Raw genomic sequence first — 21,481 nt, 5'->3', positions numbered from 1 at the left:
TTTTAATGGGTAACCTTTACCATCTGGCTGTCAATTTTTCAGATTTTATTTCTTAACCATTTGTCTCCCTCCTTGAACCATTGCATTTTTATCTCTGTCCTCATTACCTCACTGAAACTTATTCAGAAATCATCAATGACCCTTTCCTGACCAAATCCAGGGCTGATTTATAAATTCTTAACCTTTTTGTCCACACAGCAGCCCTTAATGCTTTTGACCATTCACTTCTTTTTTTTTTTTTTTTTTTTTTTTTTTTTTTTTTTTTTTTTTTTTTTTGCGGTACGCGGGCCTCTCACTGTTGTGGCCTCTCCTGCTGCGGAGCACAGGCTCCAGACGCGCAGGCTCCGCGGCCATGGCTCACGGGCCCAGCCGCTCCGCGGCACGTGGGATCTTCCCGGACCAGGGCACAAACCCGTGTCCCCTGCATCGGCAGGCGGACTCTCAACCACTGCGCCACCAGGGAAGCCCCCATTCACTTCTTGAAATGACTAGCTCTTTCTGTTTCTTTTTTACCTGTTCTCCTTATTTTTCTAACTAATTTGCTCATATTTCTCCTTTCCTGTTACTTAACTGCCAGCTTTCACCAAGAGTCAGTCACTGACCATCAACACTTCTAGACTCAATCTCTTTGTGAACTCAGCTATCTACAGTGTTCTTCCCCTTCTTTTTTTTAAATCTCATCCACTGTGTCATTCAAGATCTGACCCCAACTGTCCGCTTCCAAAGGAAGCTTCCGCTTCCTTATCTCCTCTCCCACTTTGGCCACTCTTATCCAGAATCTGTTGGTCCTGTATGTTCTTTTGCCAAAATCTGACCCTTAATAGATACTGAATTAGTATTAGCTGAAGGAATGAATATTCTTGAATGTACTACTGGAAAGGCAGCATGAAACTGGAAGCAAGAGATCAATTGAAAATTGGACAAATAAGACCAATACCCAGGCTTAATTACCTTATTTTTAAAGGATTTTTAAACATGAAGCATCATAATGAAATTTAAAATCTTGTTAAAGCCTTCACTGACAAATTGGATATGAGACCCTAAGAAGGCAGAAGAATGTGGGGATGAAGGTCACGATGATCTGAGTGAGGTGGAATGGTGTGGGAAGGCAAATAATGGCCTGATTTTACCTGAGGACTTTGCCCCACTCTGCTCTTCAAGGAGACCATTGGTTGGGAATTCCCTGGCAGTCCAGTGGTTACGACTCTGTGCTTTCACTGGCAAGGGCCTGGGTTCAATCCCTGATTGCAGAACTAAGATCCCACATTCTGCAAGCCACGCAACGCAGCTGAGTAAAAAAAGGAGACCATTGGTTTAATATACTTATTGTGAACTTATTAATGTAACAGATACCATGGAGAAACAGAGAAGAATGAGACTATTTACTGACTTCCCAGAGCTTACAGTCTAAAATTTAAGACACAATTAACTTGCTATTCTACTACAAAGTCTGTGGGAGATCTTTGGGGTGAGTTTGACTTCTGGCTGGAGGATTAAGAGCTTTCCTGAAGGAGGTAGAATTGAACCAGGCTTGAAAACTAGGTTTAACACCAAGAAGTCTTAGGATCTGCTGGGAGAAGAGGAAGTCATCCATTTATGGAGCCCAGGGTCTATGAAGATGGAGGAGTTCGAGATGACTGAAAAGGTAGGGCTGACTTCTTCATGCCAGGCCTAGATATTGGGACTTCATTTGTCAGGTGCTGGGAAGCCACTGAGGGCATTAGTGTGTGTGTGTGTTTTTTTTTTTTTTTTTTTTTTTGGCCGTGCTAAGGCATGTGGGATCTTAGTTCCCCAACCAGAGATCAAACCTGGGCCCCCTCCAGTGGAAATGCAGAGTCCTAACCACTGAACTGCCAGGGAATTCCCTGATTCTTTATGAAGATTAGTCTGGTGGCAGTAGTAGAGTATTTTGGGACCTAAACAGTTTGGGGACTTACAGTAACCCAGATGAAGAATAGTCAAAGTCTGCAATGGGTTTTAGAGTGGAACAGAAAGGAAGGGATATAAGATTTCAAAGGTAAACATGAATTAACAGCAGTGGGAAAGGAAGGAACCCAAATGTGACTCCAAAGTTTCATGCTTTTGGAAATGGTGATACTAAGAACAGAAAAGGGCAGGGCAAGTGAACCAGGTTTGGTGGGGACAATGAGTTCAGTTGGAGTTGGAGTTGAAGTGTTGAGTTGGAGGAGTAAGACATCCAGTGGAAGCTGTTCTCCAAGGAGTTAGGAATGTTTGAAGAAAGATCAGGAATTAGGGAAGATAGTCACAGGTGAGAGCAATAGATGGGATTCTAGTAGGTGAAAGGGTAATGGGTGAGAAGGAGTCTAATGCAGAACTCTGGCAGATGAAGGAAAAAAACATCATTGAGAGTCAGGGAAAAGAGGTTGGGCCACTGAGAGATGGTAGGAGAAAACCTGGGCACCATATTGGAACAAGAAAGCACAGAGGCAGGGGAGCTATTCTAATAGTCTAGAGATGAGGTCTGGCCAGTAGAGAGGAACAGCAGGAGTAGAGGGGGAGGTGAGTTGTGAGATACACTATGTAGGAAAATTGACAAGATTTGGTGACTAAATAGAATAGAGAAAGAAAAAGGAGGATGCCTCTAGTTTTTGAGTTTGTGTGACTCTGACAGTGATGGTGTCACTAACAGATAGGGAACCCTGGAGAGGGTGGAATCTAAGAGGGAAGATGCTAACTTTGACTGTAGATACATAGGCAATTTGAAGTGACTGTGAAACCCCAAGCACAGATGTTCAGCAGACGGTTGGACATGTAGGACTGAAACTGAGGATTCAGGGCAATGCAGAAAATGTAGATTTGGGACTCATCGGCCTTTAGATGTATTGAACCACACAGCATGAATAAGATTTCTGAAAGAGACAGACAGGAGAGAACAGCAGAGACCAAGGACTGGGAACAGGCTTCATTTAGGGTGTAAATTGCCCAAGTGAGGATGAATAGCTCAAGGGCAAGGAGGAGTCCCGCGCCTCAGTTTTACTCATCCTGCCCCTGCACTAAGTTCATGGAATAGGCTTACTAAAATTTGTGGAGTGACATTGATTATAAAATTATAACCCTAGAGGGAACTTTCCTCAACATAATAAAGGCCATATATGGCAAACCCACAGCCAACATCATCCTCAATGGTGAAAAACTGAAACCATTTTCACTAAGATCAGGAACAAGACAAGGTTGCCCACTCTCGCCACTCTTATTCAACATAGTTTTGGAAGTTTTAGCCATAGCAATCAGAGAAGAAAAGGAAATAAAAGCAATCCAAATCAAGAAAGAAGTAAAGCTGTCACTGTTTGCAGATGACATGATACTATACATAGAGAATCCTAAAGATGCTACCAGAAAACTGCTAGAGCTAATCAATGAATTTGGTAAAGTAGCAGGATACAAAATTAATGCACAGAAATCTCTAGCACTCCTATACACTAATGATGAAAAAGTGAAATTAAGAAAACACTTCCATTTACCATTGCAACAAAAAGAATAAAATATCTAGGAATAAACATACCTAAGGAGACCAAAGACCTGTATGCAGAAAATTTTAAGACACTGATGAAAGAAATTAAAGATGATACAAATAGATGGAGAGATATACCATGTTCTTGGATTGGAAGAATCAACATTGTGAAAATGACTCTACTACCCAAAGCAATCTACAGATTCAATGCAATCCCTATCAAACTACCACTGGCATTTTTCACAGAACTAGAACAAAATATTTCACAATTTATATGGAAACACAAAAGACCCCGAATAGCCAAAGCAATTTTGAGAAAGAAAAACAGAGCTGGAGGAATCAGGCTCCCTGACTTCAGACTATACTACAAAGCTAGAGTAATCAAGACAGTATGGTACTGGCACAAAAACAGAAATATAGATCAATGGAACAAGATAGAAAGCCCAGAGATAAACCCATGCACATATGGTCACCTTATCTTTGATAAAGGAGGCAAGAATATACAGTGGAGAAAAGACAGCCTTCAATAAATGGTGCTGGGAAAACTGGACAGGTACATGTAAAAGTATGAAATTAGAACACTCACTAACACCATACACAAAAATAAACTCAAAATGGATTAAAGACCTAAATGTAAGGCCAGACACTATCAAACTCTTAGAGGAAAACATAGGCAGAACACTCTATGACATAAATCACAGCAAGATCCTTTTTAACCCACCTCCTAGAGAAATGGAAATAAAAACAAAAATAAACAAATGGGACTTAATGAAACTTAAAAGCTTTTGCAGAGCAAAGGAAGCCATAAACAAGACGAAAAGACAACCCTGAGAATGGGAGAAAATATTTGCAAATGAAGCAACTGACAAAGGATTGATCTCCAAAATTTACAAGCGCTCATGCAGCTCAATATCAAAAAAACAACCCAATCCAAAAATGGGCAGAAGACCTAAATAGACATTTCTCCAAAGAAGATATACAGATTGCCAACAAACACGTGAAAGAATGCTCAACATCATTAATCATTAGAGAAATACAAATCAAAGCTACAATGAGATATCATCTCACACCAGTCAGAATGGCCGTCATCAAAAAATCTACAAACAAAAAATGCTGGAGAGGGTGTGGAGAAAAGGGTACCCTCTTGCACTGTTGGTGGGAATGTAAATTGATACAGCCACTGTGGAGAACAGTATGGAGGTTCCTTAAAAAACTACAAATAGAACTACCATATGACCCAGCAATCCCACTACTGGGCATATACCCTGAGAAAACCATAATTCAAAAAGCGTCATGTACCAAAATGTTCGTTGCAGCTCTATTTACAATAGCCATAACATAGAAGCAACCTAAGTGTCCATCAACAGATGAATGGATAAAGAAGATGTGGCACACATGTACAATGAAATATTACTCAGCCATAAAAAGAAACGAAATTGAGTTATTTGTAGTGAGGTGGATGGACCTAGAGTCTGTCATACAGAGTGAAGTAAGTCAGAAAGAGAAAAACAAATACCATATGCTAACACATATATATGTAATCTAAGAGGAAAAAAAATGGTCATGAAGACCAAGACACAGACCTACTAGAGAATAAAGACACAGACCTACTAGAGAATGGACTTGAGGATATGGGGAGGGGGAAGAATAAGCTGTGACAAAGTGAGAGAGTGGCATGGACATATATACACTACCAAACGTAAAATAGATAGCTGGTGGGAAGCAGCCACAGGGAGATCAGCTCTGTGCTTTGTGACCACCTAGAGGGGTGGGATAGGGAGGGTGGGAGGGAGGGAGAAGCAAGAGGGAGGAGATATGGGGATATATGTATATGTATAACTGTTTCATTTGTTATAAAGCAGAAACTAACACACCATTGTAAAGCAATTATACTCCAATAAAGATTTAAAAATTATAACCCTTTTATGCTTGTATTTTAACTTTAGAATAGGCGAGTTCCTACTATACTGGGGGACTTATGTCCTTTCCATTTCTTACTGCCTCTCCCCTCCCCCCATTGCTCTCTTCCCTTATTCCCTCTTTCTGATCCTTACAGTAGATATTCCCATATCAATTCAAAGACCCATTTACAGAAAGCTTATCTTGTAGGTTTTGTTTAAATCGTAAATTAAATGTGTCCATTAGTCAAAGTGGCATTTTCATCAGGAAAAATGACGATTTGTCTTTTCCAGACAAACCAGAATTTATCATACTCAGTGAAGCTTTTGATGAGTAGCATTACATCCACCTTCTTATTTTAGAACAATGTGTTTATTGAACTAATGAACACCATCCTGATGTTTCGTGCTGTCTGGCTATATTATATTATTTCATCGAAGTCTAGGATGCAGTTGAAGTTTATACCATTGACTCTCTTATTTGATATGTTTTAGGCAAGGTAAAGAATCCTGAATGGAGCAGAAATGAAATTCCACATAGTTGTGGTGAGGTCTGTAGAAAGAAACAGCCTGGCCACGACTGCCCACATTCCTGTAACCTGTAAGTTGGAACACTATACTCCTGGAGATTCCGGGTGAACACGCTTTGCTTGCAGCTCTAAGTACACATATCTGGTTAGCACGTAACAGGACTGGGTGAGGGACAGTGTGGTATCATTTACTGAGCACTTGCTTTGTGCCAGGTACTCTGCGAAAGTTGACTCGTTGAATCCTTACAACAGCCCAGTGATGTATAGATATTTATCACTCCATTTTACAGATGAGGAGGGAGATGCACAATAATAAACAGTTGATCAGTTACAAATAAATTTCTGTAGGCTTTGGCTTCAGACAAAGGTTTAATTCCTTGGTTTATTTCTTAACGGTTATGTGCTGTTGGACAAATTACTTCTCTGAGCTTCAGTTTCTGGACCTGTAAGATAATAATGATAGATAAAAAATAGTTACAGAGTTCTATGAATATTAAATTAATTAACACAAGAGACTTGGTACAGAGCCTGGCACATGGTAAGTGGTCAAGAAATGGTAACACTTGCTTTTATTACCCAAATCTAAGAGGAAACAGACATCAGACTGTCATACTTATTTCCACTGGTACCTCGCTTCTATTGCATGGAGCAAGGGTTGGATCAGAGGTCTTGTGATCAGGATGCAGGGACGGTGCTGGGGAATATCATTGTGGGGAGAGCTCTTCAGACTGAGCTAAACAGCATGGTCTGCCATCTGCTGGACAATCAGCCCTTCCTCTTCCTTTGACTGCTTCCATAGGTCAGAACTCAGGGACTCATCTGTTCCTTCCCTTAGTTGGCATTTTAGTAAATTCAGTAACAAGAAATTAATCCTACACATGAGTTATCTTTAGGAAGCCTTCAGCAGAAATGGGGCCCTGTCATGACTGTCAGAGAACACCACTGTGATACAGATCAGGTGGTCAGTCATTTAAGGAGCACTTTAAAACACCAGTGCCCAGTTTCTGCCTCAGAGCAATTGAATCAGAATCTCCTGGGGTGGGTCTAAGCATTGTAGTTTTTTTCCAGGTGATTCTAATATGTAGGCAGTGTTCTGAACCACTGCTCTGAAGGTTATGAGAACCTGGGGTTAAGTCCAGGCCTCAGGGATATTTGAAATAACCTGGAGTCATCCACACTTGACCAGCAGTTTGTCTATCAGTCTAAAGTTATTTAAGGACTTCCCTGGTGACGCAGTGGTTAAGAATCCGCCTGCCAATACAGGGGACATGGGTTTGAGACCTGGTCCAGGAAGATCTCACATGCCGTGGAGCAGCTAAGCCCATGTGCCACAACTACTGAGCCTGCCCTCTAGAGCCTGTGAGCCACAATTACTGAGCCCACGTGCCACAACTACTGAAACCAACGCGCCTAGAGCCCGTACTGTACAAGAGAAGCCACCTCAATGAGAAGCGCGCGCACCACAATGAAGAGTAGCCCCTGCTCACGGCAACTAGAGAAAGCCCGCGTGCAGCAATGAAGACCCAGTGCAGCCAAAAACAAATAAAATAAATAAATTTGTTTAAAGAAATAAAGTTATTTAAATGTCCAGCCATGTAAATAATTTCACCTGAAAGGGTTGAGGTATATCATGTGAAATATAACTGTTGAATAATGATACTCATCCTTAAAGAAGCGTGGTTAATCTTATGTCTCCTGTGGGTTCTGTCTGTCAAAATGGATTATCTTAGGAGACCGGGCACATGTTCCTGGACTGTTTTCAGTGTTTAAAGCTCATAAAAATAAAAAATCCAACCAGACCACTTTATAGGCACAGCTGATTTTTATAGCAAATTCTGTTACCCACTTGATTAATTACACTTGGCTCTGATTGGCTATTTTTCTTAATTAATTTATTTTATTTTATTACTTAGTTTTGGCTGCGTTGGGTCTTCATTGCTGCGTGCAGGCTTTCTCTAGTTGCGGAGAGCAGTTGCTATTCTTCATTGCGGTGCACGGGCTTCTCATTGCTGTGGCTTGTCTTTGTTGCAGAGCACAGGCTCTAGGCATGCAGGCTTCAGTAGTTGTGGCACATGGGCTCAGTAGTTGAGGCTCGCCAGCTCTAGAGTGCAGGCTCAGTAGTTGTGGCGCACGGGCTTAGTTGCTCCGCGGCATGTGAAATCTTCCTGGACCAGGGCTCGAACCCGTGCCCCCTGCATTTGCAGGCGGGTTCTTAATCACTGTGCCACCAGGGAAGTCCCCTCTGATTGGCTTTTAATTCCCAAAGGATTGTGATTTGCCATCACATAGGTGTCCCCCCTGCCCACCCGCAAAGTTCCCAAAATGTTTTAAGTAGTGATATTTCTGTACAGATGTGTAATTTACCAGGGGTGTCTGCTTCGAAGAGGGCAGTATTTATTTGAATTGGAATTTATTTCCATTTTGTTCATTTTTTCTTTGGTCTCTTTATAGCATAGCTCCTATAAAAAGCGTACTATTCAGAGGCCTAATTCTGACCTATAGCAAAAATTAGGCACGGTTTTTTTCCATGAGTCCCTTTCCCCTTTGTTACTTACCAGCATGCCTCCCCTCACCCAAGCAACCTTCTTTTCAATGTTCCCGTTGTTAGCCTATCACCTGGTTGTCACTTTACCAGCTGATGAGAAAATGTCTGTACTTCTCATGGATCTAGCAGATTTAAGCTCTGTTACTTTGCTCAGGTTCTGAACTTCTAAAGGACCCCATTGGCCATCCTGAGTGGCAGGATCTTTTTATCCCTACTCACTGTACTAAGTGGGCCGAGACCATATTTAGAAATGTTATCTTTGACTATCAGACCCAAATAAAACTAGTATTTTGACTTTTCTCATTAAATATTCTAAGATGATACTGCTATCGATTCTTTCTATATAAAAACATTGTTGGTATCTTTGTTTAAATAGTTTGATCAACTTTAGACAAATACTAAAACATTTCGTAGGAAGTTTATTTGCTGCCATATTCATAGTAGGGCCCAGCTGGGGCAACTATGTTTAAGTTTGGATACATGGGTATGATTTATTCATCACAGCCTTTCTTTTTCAGTCTCTGCCATCCTGGACCTTGCCCACCCTGCCCTGCATTTATGACTAAAACATGTGAATGTGGACGGACCAGGTAAAGTTAGAATTGTACTCCAAAGAAGACTTCAGTTTCCACATTAATGGTTTATGTATGAATTTCTAAAATGAAAGATTAGTAGGTAGGTGCAAATAGTATTTATTTACTACCATTAATAAATGGTAGGTGTAAATAGTACTTTTCCGTAAACAGTAATTTCCTGTGCTGCCTTAATCCTGCAATCTTATAGGTGATTAAGACGTTATAAAATAGTGAGATTACCCATTTCAGATGCAAGGCCAAGGTGACAGGGACTTTTTTCTTAACCTCTCTAGTGGGTGAAAGAACCAGGAATTGAACCCAGGCCTGCTAAGGTCCAGGAGGCAAGGGTCACTTATCTATGCCTAGCATAGTATCTGGTGTGTAGGTTTTCAGTGAATATTGTTGAATGAAAGAATAAGTAGCCCCAGAGCCCGCTCTCTTTTCATTATAATGCAAGTTCTCCTGTTTTATCAGTGCAAGGATCACTGATAGCTGCAGAGGCCCAGTTAAGACCACAGAATGATTTCTGAACCACAAGACGAGATGGGATAGTGCAGGTTTTCAGTGATAAGCATTTTTTAAATGTTTACTGAACTTACAAGGGTAGTAGTGTGGCCTTACAGAGTCACATGCAAGGGGCTGTGGGTCAAAAGCCCAGGTCAGATTTGGGCTCTGCCACTAACTAGTTGTTGACCTGGGCAAGTTGCTTCTTCTTGGTGAGCCTCATTTTTCTTATCGTATGGTAGAAATAATAGTGTCTTCCTCAAGGGGTTGATGTTAGCCTTGACACTGAGCACTGGAAACTGATCATCTATGTATGTAACAGTGACTTCTTAAAATATGTAGTTGAAGTGGGAATAGGGGGATAGAATAAAACTTTTTGTGGGAGAGTAGACTCCAAGGTCTAAACCATTACCCTGGAAAGAAACCTGAAGATGATTGTCTAAGAGCAGCAGCCTCATATCCTTCTCTAGCGGATAAGTTGGCAAAATCAGGATGTTTATTAGAAAAAAGCCAGAATGATGTCCCCATCCTGAATCAAAGTACATACAGTATGTTCTTAAGCATCATAACTGCCTAAAATGCCAGAGTGCCAGGTCCCAGGAGAATGCCATTGTGCTTTCATTCCAAGAATGTTCATTACGACTACACCTCCCAACCTCCCTACCCACCTCTGTAAGATACTATGGGAGCTCCAGGCTCTTTCCCCTCCTGCATGCTGTTTCAACTCAGAGAAGAAATCACATTGTAACAAATACTTAGGCCCTCAGTTCCTCACTGGCCAGAAAATAGGGGGGAGAAAAACGGCAGAATAGGAAATAAGGAAAGCAAAGGAGGAAAAAGAAGAAAGAGTGGAGAAGGGAAGAGGAATTGAGGAAATGATTGGAAGAGGGAAACAGAAAAAGTAGGGGAAACTGGGCAAAGAGAAAAGGTTTAGTATGTTTTGAGGGAAGGTTAGTTTAGCTGTCAAATAGGACCTCAATATCCAACATTAGACTAATACTGTCTTTACATCTATTTTTACAGGCACACAGTTCGCTGTGGTCAGGCCATCTCAGTCCACTGTTCTAACCCTTGTGAGAATGTTTTGAATTGTGGTCAGCACCACTGTGCTGAGCTGTGCCATGGGGGTCCATGCAAGCCTTGTCGGATCATATTGAACCAAGGTAAGTGGTGAGCACACCAGCCAGCAGTACTTGGGTACTTTTCTGGAACCTTATTTATGGTTGTCTTGATGACATGGATTTGTTTCAAGCCTGTAGTCACAAAGACTCTATTAGGTCAGGTACCTTGGGTAGAGAGAACTGGAGATACATGACTGATTAGACGTTTTTTTGTTTTGGGGGGGTTTTTCTGCCACACCTTGCAGCATGCGGGATCATAGTTCCCCTACCAGGGATCAAATCCACGCCCCCTGCAGTGGAAGCACAGAGTCTTTAACCACTGGACCTCCAGGGAACTCCCTAGGTGGTTTTCATTATTTTGGTTACATACTACCAGTATAGGTCATTGTCCTATAGAATTTGGATGGTAGATTTTTTTTAATGCTGTTTAAAAGTAACTGCTTGTGAATTTTTTTTGCAGTAATTACTTGAAAAAGACCCAGAAAGGCCAAAGTGATCTTGAAAAGGAACAGTTGAAAGACCTGATTTTAAGACTTACAAAGTTACAGTAATTGTGACATTGTGGTTATTGGTGTAAAGGTAGACTAGTAGATCAATGGAAGACAATAGAGTCCAGAAATAGACCTCAATATATACAGTCAGTTGATTTTCAACCAAGATATTAAGTTAATTCAGTGGAAAAAGGAGTCATTTTACAAATGGTCCTAGAACAGCTGGATGTATATATGGGAAAAAAGTGACCCCCAACCCCTGTCTCACTCTTTACATGGAAATTAATACTATATGGGTCATGGGCTTAAATGTAAAACCCAGAAACATAGTTTCCAGATAAAACTATAAGAGAATATTTTCATGACTTTGGGATCAGGCAAAGATTTCATAGAGCAGCAGCAAAAGTACTAGCCGTAAAAGAAAATAATTGATAAATTGAACTTTATCACATTAAGAAAATGAATTGATAAATCAGAGATTGTATCCAGAATATTTAAAGTACTCCTACCAAAGAAAAAAAGAAAAAGATAAAGTACTCCTACAAATCAACAAAAAAAGACAAACAACTCACACAGTGAGCAAAAGACTTGAACAGGTACTTCACAGAAGAAATATGTTAATGGCCAGTAAACACATGAAAGGTGCTTAACACCTTTAAACACTAGGAAAATGTAAATTAAAACCACAATAAGGGTAGAATAGTATAACCACTTTAGAAAACAGTCCAGGGGAGTTCCCTGGTGGCCTAATGGTTAGAATTCTGGGCTTTCACGGCCATGGCTCAGGTTCAGTCCCTGGTGAGAGAATTGAGATACCACAAGCCACATGGTGTGGCCAAAAAAGAAAAAGAAAAACTGTCCAGTAGTTCCTTTAAAGGTTAAATATAGAATTACCATATGATCCAGCAATTCAACTCCTTGGCATATACCCAAGAGAAATGAAAGTATATGTCCATACAGAACTTGTAAATATATGTTCATAGCAGCATTTTTCATAATAGTCAAAATGTGTCAACAATACAAATTCCTATCAACTGATGAATGGAATAAATGTGATATGTCCATAAAAAGGAATATTATTTAGCCATGAAAAGGAATGAAGTATTGATACATGCTATGAAGTGAATGAACCTCCAAAAACATTATACTAAGTGAAAGAAGTGAGTCTCAAAGGACCACATATTGTGTAGTTCCTCTGTTTGTGTGACTGCCTCTAATCTTCAGGGATCCTGAGCTACTATGTATTGGTTATATAGTTTTATTTTACTAGATTTTACTTTGGTGTGATGCTGTTGATCAGTGCTTGCACTTACAATAAGAAATACCCCTATGGGCTTCCCTGGTGGTGCAGTGGTTGAGAGTCCGCCTGCCGATGCAGGGGACGCGGGTTCGTGCCCCAGTCTGGGAGGATCCCATATGCCACGGAGCGGCTGGGCCTGTGAGCCATGGCTGCTGAGCCTGCACGTCCGGAGCCTGTGCTCCACACCGGGAGAGGCCACAGCAGTGAGAGGCCCGCATACTGCAAAAAAAAAAAAGAAAAGAAAAGAAAAAAATACCCCTATGAAATGTTTTGTGCTGTGCACTATAAGGATTTTATATAGGGAATTGTGCCATATACTACTCAGTATTCTGTTTATGGGTCCTCTTGGAAGAAAGTCTTGTCTGGTCTTGGTTCCAAGAATAGTTGTTTTTCCTCAAAGACTATATCTTAGGAAGCTGGTATAACTGACCTAATGTTCATCTTTATAGTGTGTACTTTTTAGCTGTGATTCATTCTCTGTCCTTACCATTGTTTTTCTTTTTCTTTTCACATCTTTTAATTTACATTCTCTAGATATATCTCATATATCCTTATATGCTGCCTCAAATCCATTTTGAGATAAGGCAGGAGTTAAGTATATATTGGCAGTTTGGTTTTAGCAGTGTAGATTGTAGTGTGGGAGAGTCCCTTTGATTTGGACGATTTTTAGCTTTTGGTACATATTGGGCTGAATCACACTTTTTTGTCAGATTTGTATGGATCCCAGTCTTCCTTTTTGTTTTTGTGTATGTAGCTGATTTTTCAAACCCAGTTGAAGACTTTTTGTTTGTCTATATTAAATATCTAGCAGAGCATTTTGGCCATCAGTGTAGTTTATTTATCTTCTTGAATTGTAATTCTCCTAAGATCGCTTTCAGCCTTATCTGGAGATTTAATAAGCATTCCTTCTGGGTCTTCATTCACGTGTTGGTAAAAATGCTGAACAGGTTCAAGCTGGCAACAGAGACCTTTCTGCAGACTGTCTTTGGTTCCTTAATACTCTTTAACCAGCAGTGACTCCACCCAACTCTTCTGTCATCAGCTCATATTTCTGTCTCTTGTGCCTAAGCATGGTAGAGTTTTTAGTGTTGTACTCACATTATTTCCTGATTGATCAGGGGCTCTACTTTTGTTTTTATTGTCACAATTTTCTTTTCTTTTCTTTCTTTCTTTTTTTTTTTGAGATCTACATGCTTAATTTTTTTTTATTAAGTATAGTTGATTTACAATGTTGTGTTAATTTCTGCCGTACAGCAAAGTAACTCAGTTTTACATATATATACATTCTTTTTTATATTTTCCATTATGGTTTATCCCAGGACATTGAATATAGTTCCCTGTGCTATATAGTAGGACCTGTTGTACATCCATTCTATATGTAACAGTTTACATCTACTAACCCTAAACTCCCAGTCCATCCCTCCCCTACCCCCCCTTTCTTGGCAACCACAAGTCTGTTCTCTATGTCTGTGAGTCTGTTTCTGTTTTATAGATAAGTTCATTTGTGTCATATTTTATTTATTTTATTTTATTTTCATTTAATTTTATTTTATTTTTGGCGACATTGGGTCTTCATTGCTACATGCGGGCTTTCTCTAGTTGCGGCGAGCGGGTGCTACTCTTCGTTGCGGTGCCTGGACTCTAGGCATGCGGGCTTCAGTAGTTGTGGCTCGCAGGCTCTAGAGCGCAGGCTCAGTAGTTGTGGCACACAGGCTTGGTTGCTCCGCAGCATGTGGGATCTTCCCGGACAAGGGCTTGAACCCGTTTCTTCTGCATTGGCAGGTGGATTCTTAACCACTGCACCACCAGGGAAGCCCTGTGTCACATTTTAGATTCTGCATATAAGTGGTATCATACGGTATTTGTCTTTCTGTTTCTGATTTCACTTAGTATGATAATCTCTAGTTGCATCCACGTTGCTGCAAATGACATTATTTTGTTCTTTTTTATGGCTGAGTAGTATTCCATTGTATATATGTACCATTCATCTGTGGATGGACATTTAGGTTGTTTCCATGTCTTGGCTATTGTATATATATCCATCCATTGTATATATATCCATTCATCTGTGGATGGACATTTAGGTTGTTTCCGTGTCTTGGCTATTGTGAATAGTGCTACTGTGAACATAGGGGTGCGTGTATCTTTTTGAATTATAGTTTTGTCCAGATATATGCCCAGGAATGGGATTGCTGGATCATATGGTAATTCTATTTTTAGGTTTCTGAGGAACCTCCATACTGTTTTCCATAGTGGCTGTACCAATTTACATTCCCACCAACAGTATAAGAGAGTTCCCTTTTCTCCACACCCTCTCCAGCATTTGTTACTTGCAGACTTTTTGCCTCGAGGTATTCTTTAGTTTTCTTTTTGATTTCCTTGTTGACCCATTGGTTTTTTAGTAGCATGTTGTTTAGTCTTCATGTAATCATTTTTTTCTCATTTCTTTTCCCTTGGTTGATTTCTAGTTTCATGCCATTGTGGTCAGAGAAGATGCTTGAAATAGTTTCTATACTCTTAAATTTGTTGAGGTTTGTTTTGTGCCTTAGTATGTGGTCAATCCTAGAGGATGTTCCATGTGTACTTGAAAAGAATTTATTGTCACAGTTTTCTGACCCTTGATTCTTTGGTTCACAGCCGTCCTATGTCTCTGAAAAAAAGCCTCTGCTCTATTTGAGCAGAAACTTAGCAAAGAAAAGCCTGCTTGCAGAAGCTCTCAGTTGCTAGGGTTTGTTTACCAGTTTGTTGATTCCACCAATATTAATTGTATTTCCTGCACCTGTATTAATTCTTCTAATAAGTTTATTGATAATGAGTTTTAGAACAGGGGATGGAACTGCACATGTATTTACTGGAAGAGTAAATGTATATTTTAAAAATCAAGAGTCTTGGTTAATGTCTTTATTGACAACAAGTTTTCATTATAAACTGAAAATGTAAAGTGGCCCTTATCAGAAAAATTATCTAAGTTGATGAAAATTAGTCCTTACCAGACTTTGTTACATATTAGTCAGAAACTTTTTTTTTTTTAGTTTCCTTTAGAAACTAACTCCTTAAATACAACACATGCTTATTGCTGATCTCAAGAAATAAAGTAACCCATTATTTCTTCAACCCATAGAAAAATCTATAGATATTAGACTAGGTTCTCTATGCAGTAAATAAAAGTCTCAAGTTATTTGAAACACTTTTTACTCATTGTCAGTACTCAAACATGATTACTTCAAATTTAACAATAGTAGAATACAAATTAATAAGGATTTTATATTGTGCCTATTTTTAAATTTCTTTTTAGCATCAGAGACTTTTTCCAAGCATTTTATGTGAACCCCAAGATATGAAGTATTAAATATCTGCTGCTTGGTTGAAGTGAGGATGGAATCCAGTTATCACCTCCTCCATAACTACCACCAGTTTAGCTTCCATCTCCTGCAGCATCTCCGCAATACCCCAGAAAGCCTCACAATCCATGGTTTTCAACCATGACATTATGGACCAGAGAGTAGTCTTTTACGTTAAAGGATTGCTTCACTTTAATGCTCATATGCTCATAATGCTGCAGGGGCACCATGAGATATGGACAGAGTCTATCAAGGCCTTTTTAATTCTTTTTCTGTGGTGAAGCTCTTAAGTGGGGCTTAGAGCTGCTGTATAAGCCACATTTATTTCTGCATCAGGTCTAATCAACACTAGTGAATAGCATTTTGTGTTTTCTTATAGATTGTTTAGAATATTTTAAACACCTGTACAGATTACTAATCTCTTGTTTCTGAAATTATGTTCTCAAGTATGCTACTGTGGCAGCACCTCCCGAGACGTGTTATGTGGAACAGACGTAGGAAAGTCTGATGGATTTGGGGACTTTGGCTGTTTAAAGATATGTGGCAAGTAAGGTTTGATGTTTTCCTCAGTTAGAATAAAGCTGTATTTTATGCAACAATTATGTAATAGTCTGTTGTTTTTCTTAACAGGGACTTGAAATGTGGGAACCACATGTGTTCACAGGTGTGCCACCCTCAGCCCTGCCAGCCATGCCCACGGCTCCCCCAGCTGGTGCGCTGTTGCCCTTGTGGGCAAACCCCTCTCAGCCAATTGCTAGAACTTGGAAGTAGCAGTCGGAAAACATGCATGGATCCTGTCCCTTCCTGTGGAAAAGTGTGCGGCAAGCCTCTGCCTTGTGGTTCCTTAGGTAATTAGTAGGCATAAAGTTGTCTTTAAAAATATGAATGTAAATTTTTGGCAGCAATGGCTACTTAAACAAAATAGTACATAATTCTAGTTACAATATCAGAGGTTTTTCTAAATATTATGATCAAATTTGTGTGGGTACTTTTTCTTTCCTCCTCAGATTATACTTCTGAAAACTCACATTTGCCCAAACAATCTCTCTTTCTAATTCAGGTATTTTATTGCCGACTCAGGACAGTTGTGGTTAGATACTATTTTGTGGGGGAGTGGGCATTGGGGTGTTTATGATTTCTCTTAGCAGCCTACACTAGTATGAATGCCAGGTATCGTTTTACTAATTTAGGGTTCAACAGGTGTTTAGAAACATTTTCGTATAATAGAAACATCTTAAAATAACGGAGTGAGGTGTTTAAGAACTGAAATTTTAAGTACACTTAAACTTCATTCATTTGAACCACTCAAGAAATGTCTTTCTCTACAGCTAGGTTTCCCATATAGCTGAGGATAACACCTCCTGAGCATCATTTTGGAGGGACATTTTTCTAAAATTTACATTCCCTTCTTTCTTTAAACAGAGGATACTGAAGACAATTTCTTTCCCCTTATTTGACCCAGAGTCATCATTTCCCTGAACCTCAGTTATTGTATTATGCTGAATACACTGATTTCCTCTGGGCTTGCTGAGGTTTCTCAGGTGATTTCCCCATAGCAGTGTACAGTTTGAATTGTTTTATTTATTTGTTAAAGCTTTTGGTTGTTTTTTTTCTTATGAATGCTTTCAGTATGCCTATGTGCCTACCTTTAGTGACTCTCCCTTTCTTCTGACTTGGGGCTTCTGATTACTTGGTTATAGAAACCAGAAAACATTTGTTGGGATTAGCTATAGTGTAATAGTCTGAGCTTCTGACAGAGACTTTTTGAGGCAGTCCTTGGGATATGGATATGTACAGTGTTTGCAGTGACTTGGCAGCTTCTCTCCTGAGTGAGTGTTCAAAGGCTGTGTGTTTAGAAAAATGAAATTGGGCAAGTGAGCTTGAATAAGAGATGTGTTCCTATAACTAACTGTGATAAAGATAGAATCTTTAGGTTTGGTTTTGCATTTTTCCAAAAAGAGAGATTTCACATTTCTTCCAAGCACCAGTAGGAGCACCCTACGTAATTCCTTTTCTCAATCTGACTTTAAAATTATGTATAGAGAAGAAATCCCCTCTTCTCATATTTTAATACATTTCAACCTCATCAGGAGAATCAGTTGTCTGTTGCTTCTCTGTGTCTACTGTGAAAATGTAAGATAAGCCCTGTGAAATAGAGATCAGATGACTTCCAAATCAAGAAGGATGATAAAGGTCTTCCCTTTTCAGAAAGCACATGGGTCAGTTTTGTAAGAATTTCATATATAATGACCAGAAATCCTACCCAGAGGCTAAGATAGCTTGTTGGCATCGACAGAAAGAGGAAATGTGAAATAGTTAATACAAAGGGACTTGAGCAAGAGAAGGACAGTAACTGTCAGTATGAACAGACCTGGGGGTGGGACAAGACCAGCTCAAGGGACTCAAGAGTAACTGCTATACCTCAGCAGAGTTTTAATCATGGAACACTTTTAAGGAACTAAGGTGAGTTGGATTGAGAATCTCAAAGAAAAGCCCATGGCTAGTGGTAACAGTGGCTCTCATGTTTATTCAGACCTGGCTTATCTATAGAAAGCTTGTTAGGTCTTAGTATCTCACCCAGTAGGAAATTTCCATCCTAGACACATAGATTTAGTACAAAAGACTAGGTGGAGTTCTGCTTTCAGGATGGTAGCATGAGGAGCAAAACAAGCAAAGCTGGGGAAAACTATAAAAAAGCAACCATTTAAAGTCTCTGGAAATTGTCCTATGGGCATACATCAAATGAAGAAAATCTACTAAAACTCAGTAAGAACAGCAAGAGTGTATGTCATTTGAATCACAACCTACTTTCTCCTTCCCCACCCCTTCCCAGCTCAGCTCAACAAAAGCTCCACTCAGGATGAGTGTGCCCAAGAAATTGGGGCTTCATCTACCCTCAGCTCCCAGTCAAGGGTTACTTGCTAGGAGGAGTGAACCACCAGCTTTTCTCCCCCCACCCCGCCCAACCCCACCAACTCCAAGTTGAAAAGGCTAAATTTCTGGTAATCACAGCTGACAGGTTGGGGATTCCCTTCCTCCACACAGCCCACCCATAGATTGGAGGCTCTACTCTAGTCACAACAGGCAGGAGTACTGGGGCCTCAGTCACCCTCACCCCAGCTCACTTGTAGGAGAGAGGTTTCACAGTGAGAGAAGCAAGCTAAGAAAACTAGAGGCTGCTATCTCACCCAGCACCCATAGTAGTGACTGAGTGACAGGGTGGGGGGAGAAGCAGTCCATAAGGCAAGAGTTCCAAAATATTCCCCAAAGGAACTGACTTTAATTTGAAAGAGAGTGTGGGGAAGTTCAGGCCTAAGGGCCCTTTAGAAAACAATAGCTCCTCTTAATTAAGAGCAACAAGGTAAACTATAGACCAACTGGTTCACCAGAGAGACCCAGGGAAGGAGATAACTAAGAGGAACCATCCTGGGGTCAGAACAAACCTCACAGATTTGCCTCAAAGACTACCTCTGCCCAAATTTTATTGGATCAGACTGCTGAGCAGTTTATGCCCCAGGGCATTGTTGAAAATAATAGAGCAATCAGCTAGCAATTAGTGGAGCCTCAGGACTGAGTGTAATACCTAATGAGGCAGACAGCTTAACAGAGAGATCAGGGAAAGAGACAGTCAAAGAGAACCCTGCTAAAACCATTGTCCTCCCAGGGTGACTGTGCACATGCCCAAGGCTGTGCCATCTAAAGAACAACACCAATGGCTTCATACTATAATAGAAATAGACTTCACTAAAATAGCTTAGCCAAGTCACAAAACAAACAAGTAGACAACAACAAAAAAAACAAGCTGTGGAAAGAGGAAGCAGTATCCAGAGTTGCTGCAAACAATATATTACCAAAAACGTTCAGTTTCCAACAAAAAACTACAAAGTATGCAAACAGAAAAAAAACAAAAACAAAAAACCCCACAGGTAACAGTAACTTTCTGTTTCAGTTTTCTGTGAGAGTGACCAATGTCAAATTTAACAGAGACTTCAAGGTAGCCGTTACAAATATATTCAAAGAACTAAAGGAAACCATGCCTGAAGAGGTAAAGGAAGGAAAGTATAAAGGCAATGTTTCATCAAATAGAGAATATCAGTAAAGAGATAGAAATTATAAAAAAAAGAACCAAATGGAAAATCTGGAGTTTTTCAGTAATTAAAATTTTTAATTCATTAGAGGGACTCAACAGTAAGTTTGAGCTGGCAGAAGAAAGGATCAATAAATATGAAGATAGATCTATAGAGATTATATAATTCAAAGAACAGAGAGAAAATGAAGTGAATAAAAATGAACAGCACCTCAAGAGAAATGTGGGACACCTTTAAGCACACAAACGTGTAATGGGAACACCAGGAGAGAAGAAAGGAGCAGACAAATATTCAAAGAAATAATGGTGGGAAACTTCAGATTTATTGAAAGACATTAATCTACACATCCAAGAAACTCAACAGACTCCAGTAGGATAAATTCAAAGAGATCCACACCTAGGCACATAGTAAAAATGCTGAAAGCCAAAGACAAGGAGAAAATCTTGAAAGCAGCAAGAGAAAAATGACACATTACATACTAGGGAACCACTATAAGATTCACAGCTGACTTCTTATCAGAAACAGTGGAGAACACTGCATCACAACAGGAAGGCAGTGGGATGACCTATTCAAAGTGCTGAAAGAAAAAAATTACCAACCAAGAATCTTATATCCAGGAAAAGTCTTTCAAAAATGAGAAAAACAGAGTTCTCTGCTAGCAGATGTACTTTACAGTAAATAGTAAAGGGAGGTCTTCAGGCTGATACCAAGTAACCCAGATGTAAATTTAAATCCACAAGAAAAAGCAAAGAGTAAAGTAATTACATAATTATAAAAGAAAGTTTAAATGCATATTTCTTCTTCTTGCAACTGATTTAAAAAGTGATTGTATAAAATAGGCATATAATTGTATTGTTAGGCCTACAGTATATAGAAATGTATCTGACAATAACAGCACAAAGGAGGTGGGTGGGATCAAAGTTGTACTGGAATAAGGAAATGATACCAGATGGTAACTTAGATATGTAGGAACAAATGAAGAAAACCAGTAATGGTAAATAAGATAAATATAACAAGTTATAAATACATACTTGCTCTCCTTTGTTTTCTCAACTTCTTTAATAGGCATAACATATAAAGCAATAATTTTAACATTGTATTGTTGAATTTGTAACACATATAAATGTAATATGTATAACAATAAAAGCACAAAAGAGGAGAAGAGAAAATACAGCTATACGGGTGTAAGGCTTCTGTATCTCACTGGAATTAGGTTGGTACAAATCTGAAGTAGATTCTGATAAGATGCATATGATAAGCCCTAGAGCAGCCATTAAGAAGATAACTGAAAACATAATGGAACATGCCATTACCGGGAAAAAATGTTACACTGGAAAATATTCACTTAATGCAAAAGAAAGCAACGAAGGAGAATTAAGTTAACAAAAAAGACATGAGACATAAAGAAAACTAAAAGTAAAATGGCAGACATAAATCCAACTATATCAATACTAACATTACCGTCAGTGAATTAAACAAAAACCAGAGATTGTCAAAATGAATTTTTAAAAAAGATCCAACTATATGCCATGTTTGGGAAGCAGACTTTAGAGTCAAAGGTACAGTTAGGCTGAAAGTAAAAGGATGGAAAAAATACATCATGTAAACAGCAGCCA

At 39.5% G+C, this 21,481-nt stretch overlaps 1 protein-coding gene across 2 annotated transcripts in view; it reads left to right on the top strand.

The window, feature by feature from the left end:
• Nucleotides 1–21,481, top strand: part of NFX1 (nuclear transcription factor, X-box binding 1) — a 79,898-nt gene that overhangs the window by 24,122 nt on the left and 34,295 nt on the right. For both annotated transcript variants that reach the window (XM_065878617.1, XM_065878618.1), the window contains exons 5-9: nt 5,866–5,971; nt 8,964–9,035; nt 10,548–10,687; nt 16,225–16,324; nt 16,408–16,625. In XM_065878617.1, the coding sequence (XP_065734689.1) occupies nt 5,866–5,971; nt 8,964–9,035; nt 10,548–10,687; nt 16,225–16,324; nt 16,408–16,625 (636 nt within the window). The remainder of the gene's footprint in view (nt 1–5,865; nt 5,972–8,963; nt 9,036–10,547; nt 10,688–16,224; nt 16,325–16,407; nt 16,626–21,481) is intronic.

This window comes from Phocoena phocoena, chromosome 6 (genome assembly GCF_963924675.1).
Source record: "Phocoena phocoena chromosome 6, mPhoPho1.1, whole genome shotgun sequence".
Classification (NCBI taxonomy): Eukaryota; Metazoa; Chordata; class Mammalia; order Artiodactyla; family Phocoenidae; genus Phocoena; species Phocoena phocoena.
The sequence above is the reverse complement of the archived record's forward strand: the minus strand, read 5'-3'. Positions and strand labels throughout refer to the sequence as shown.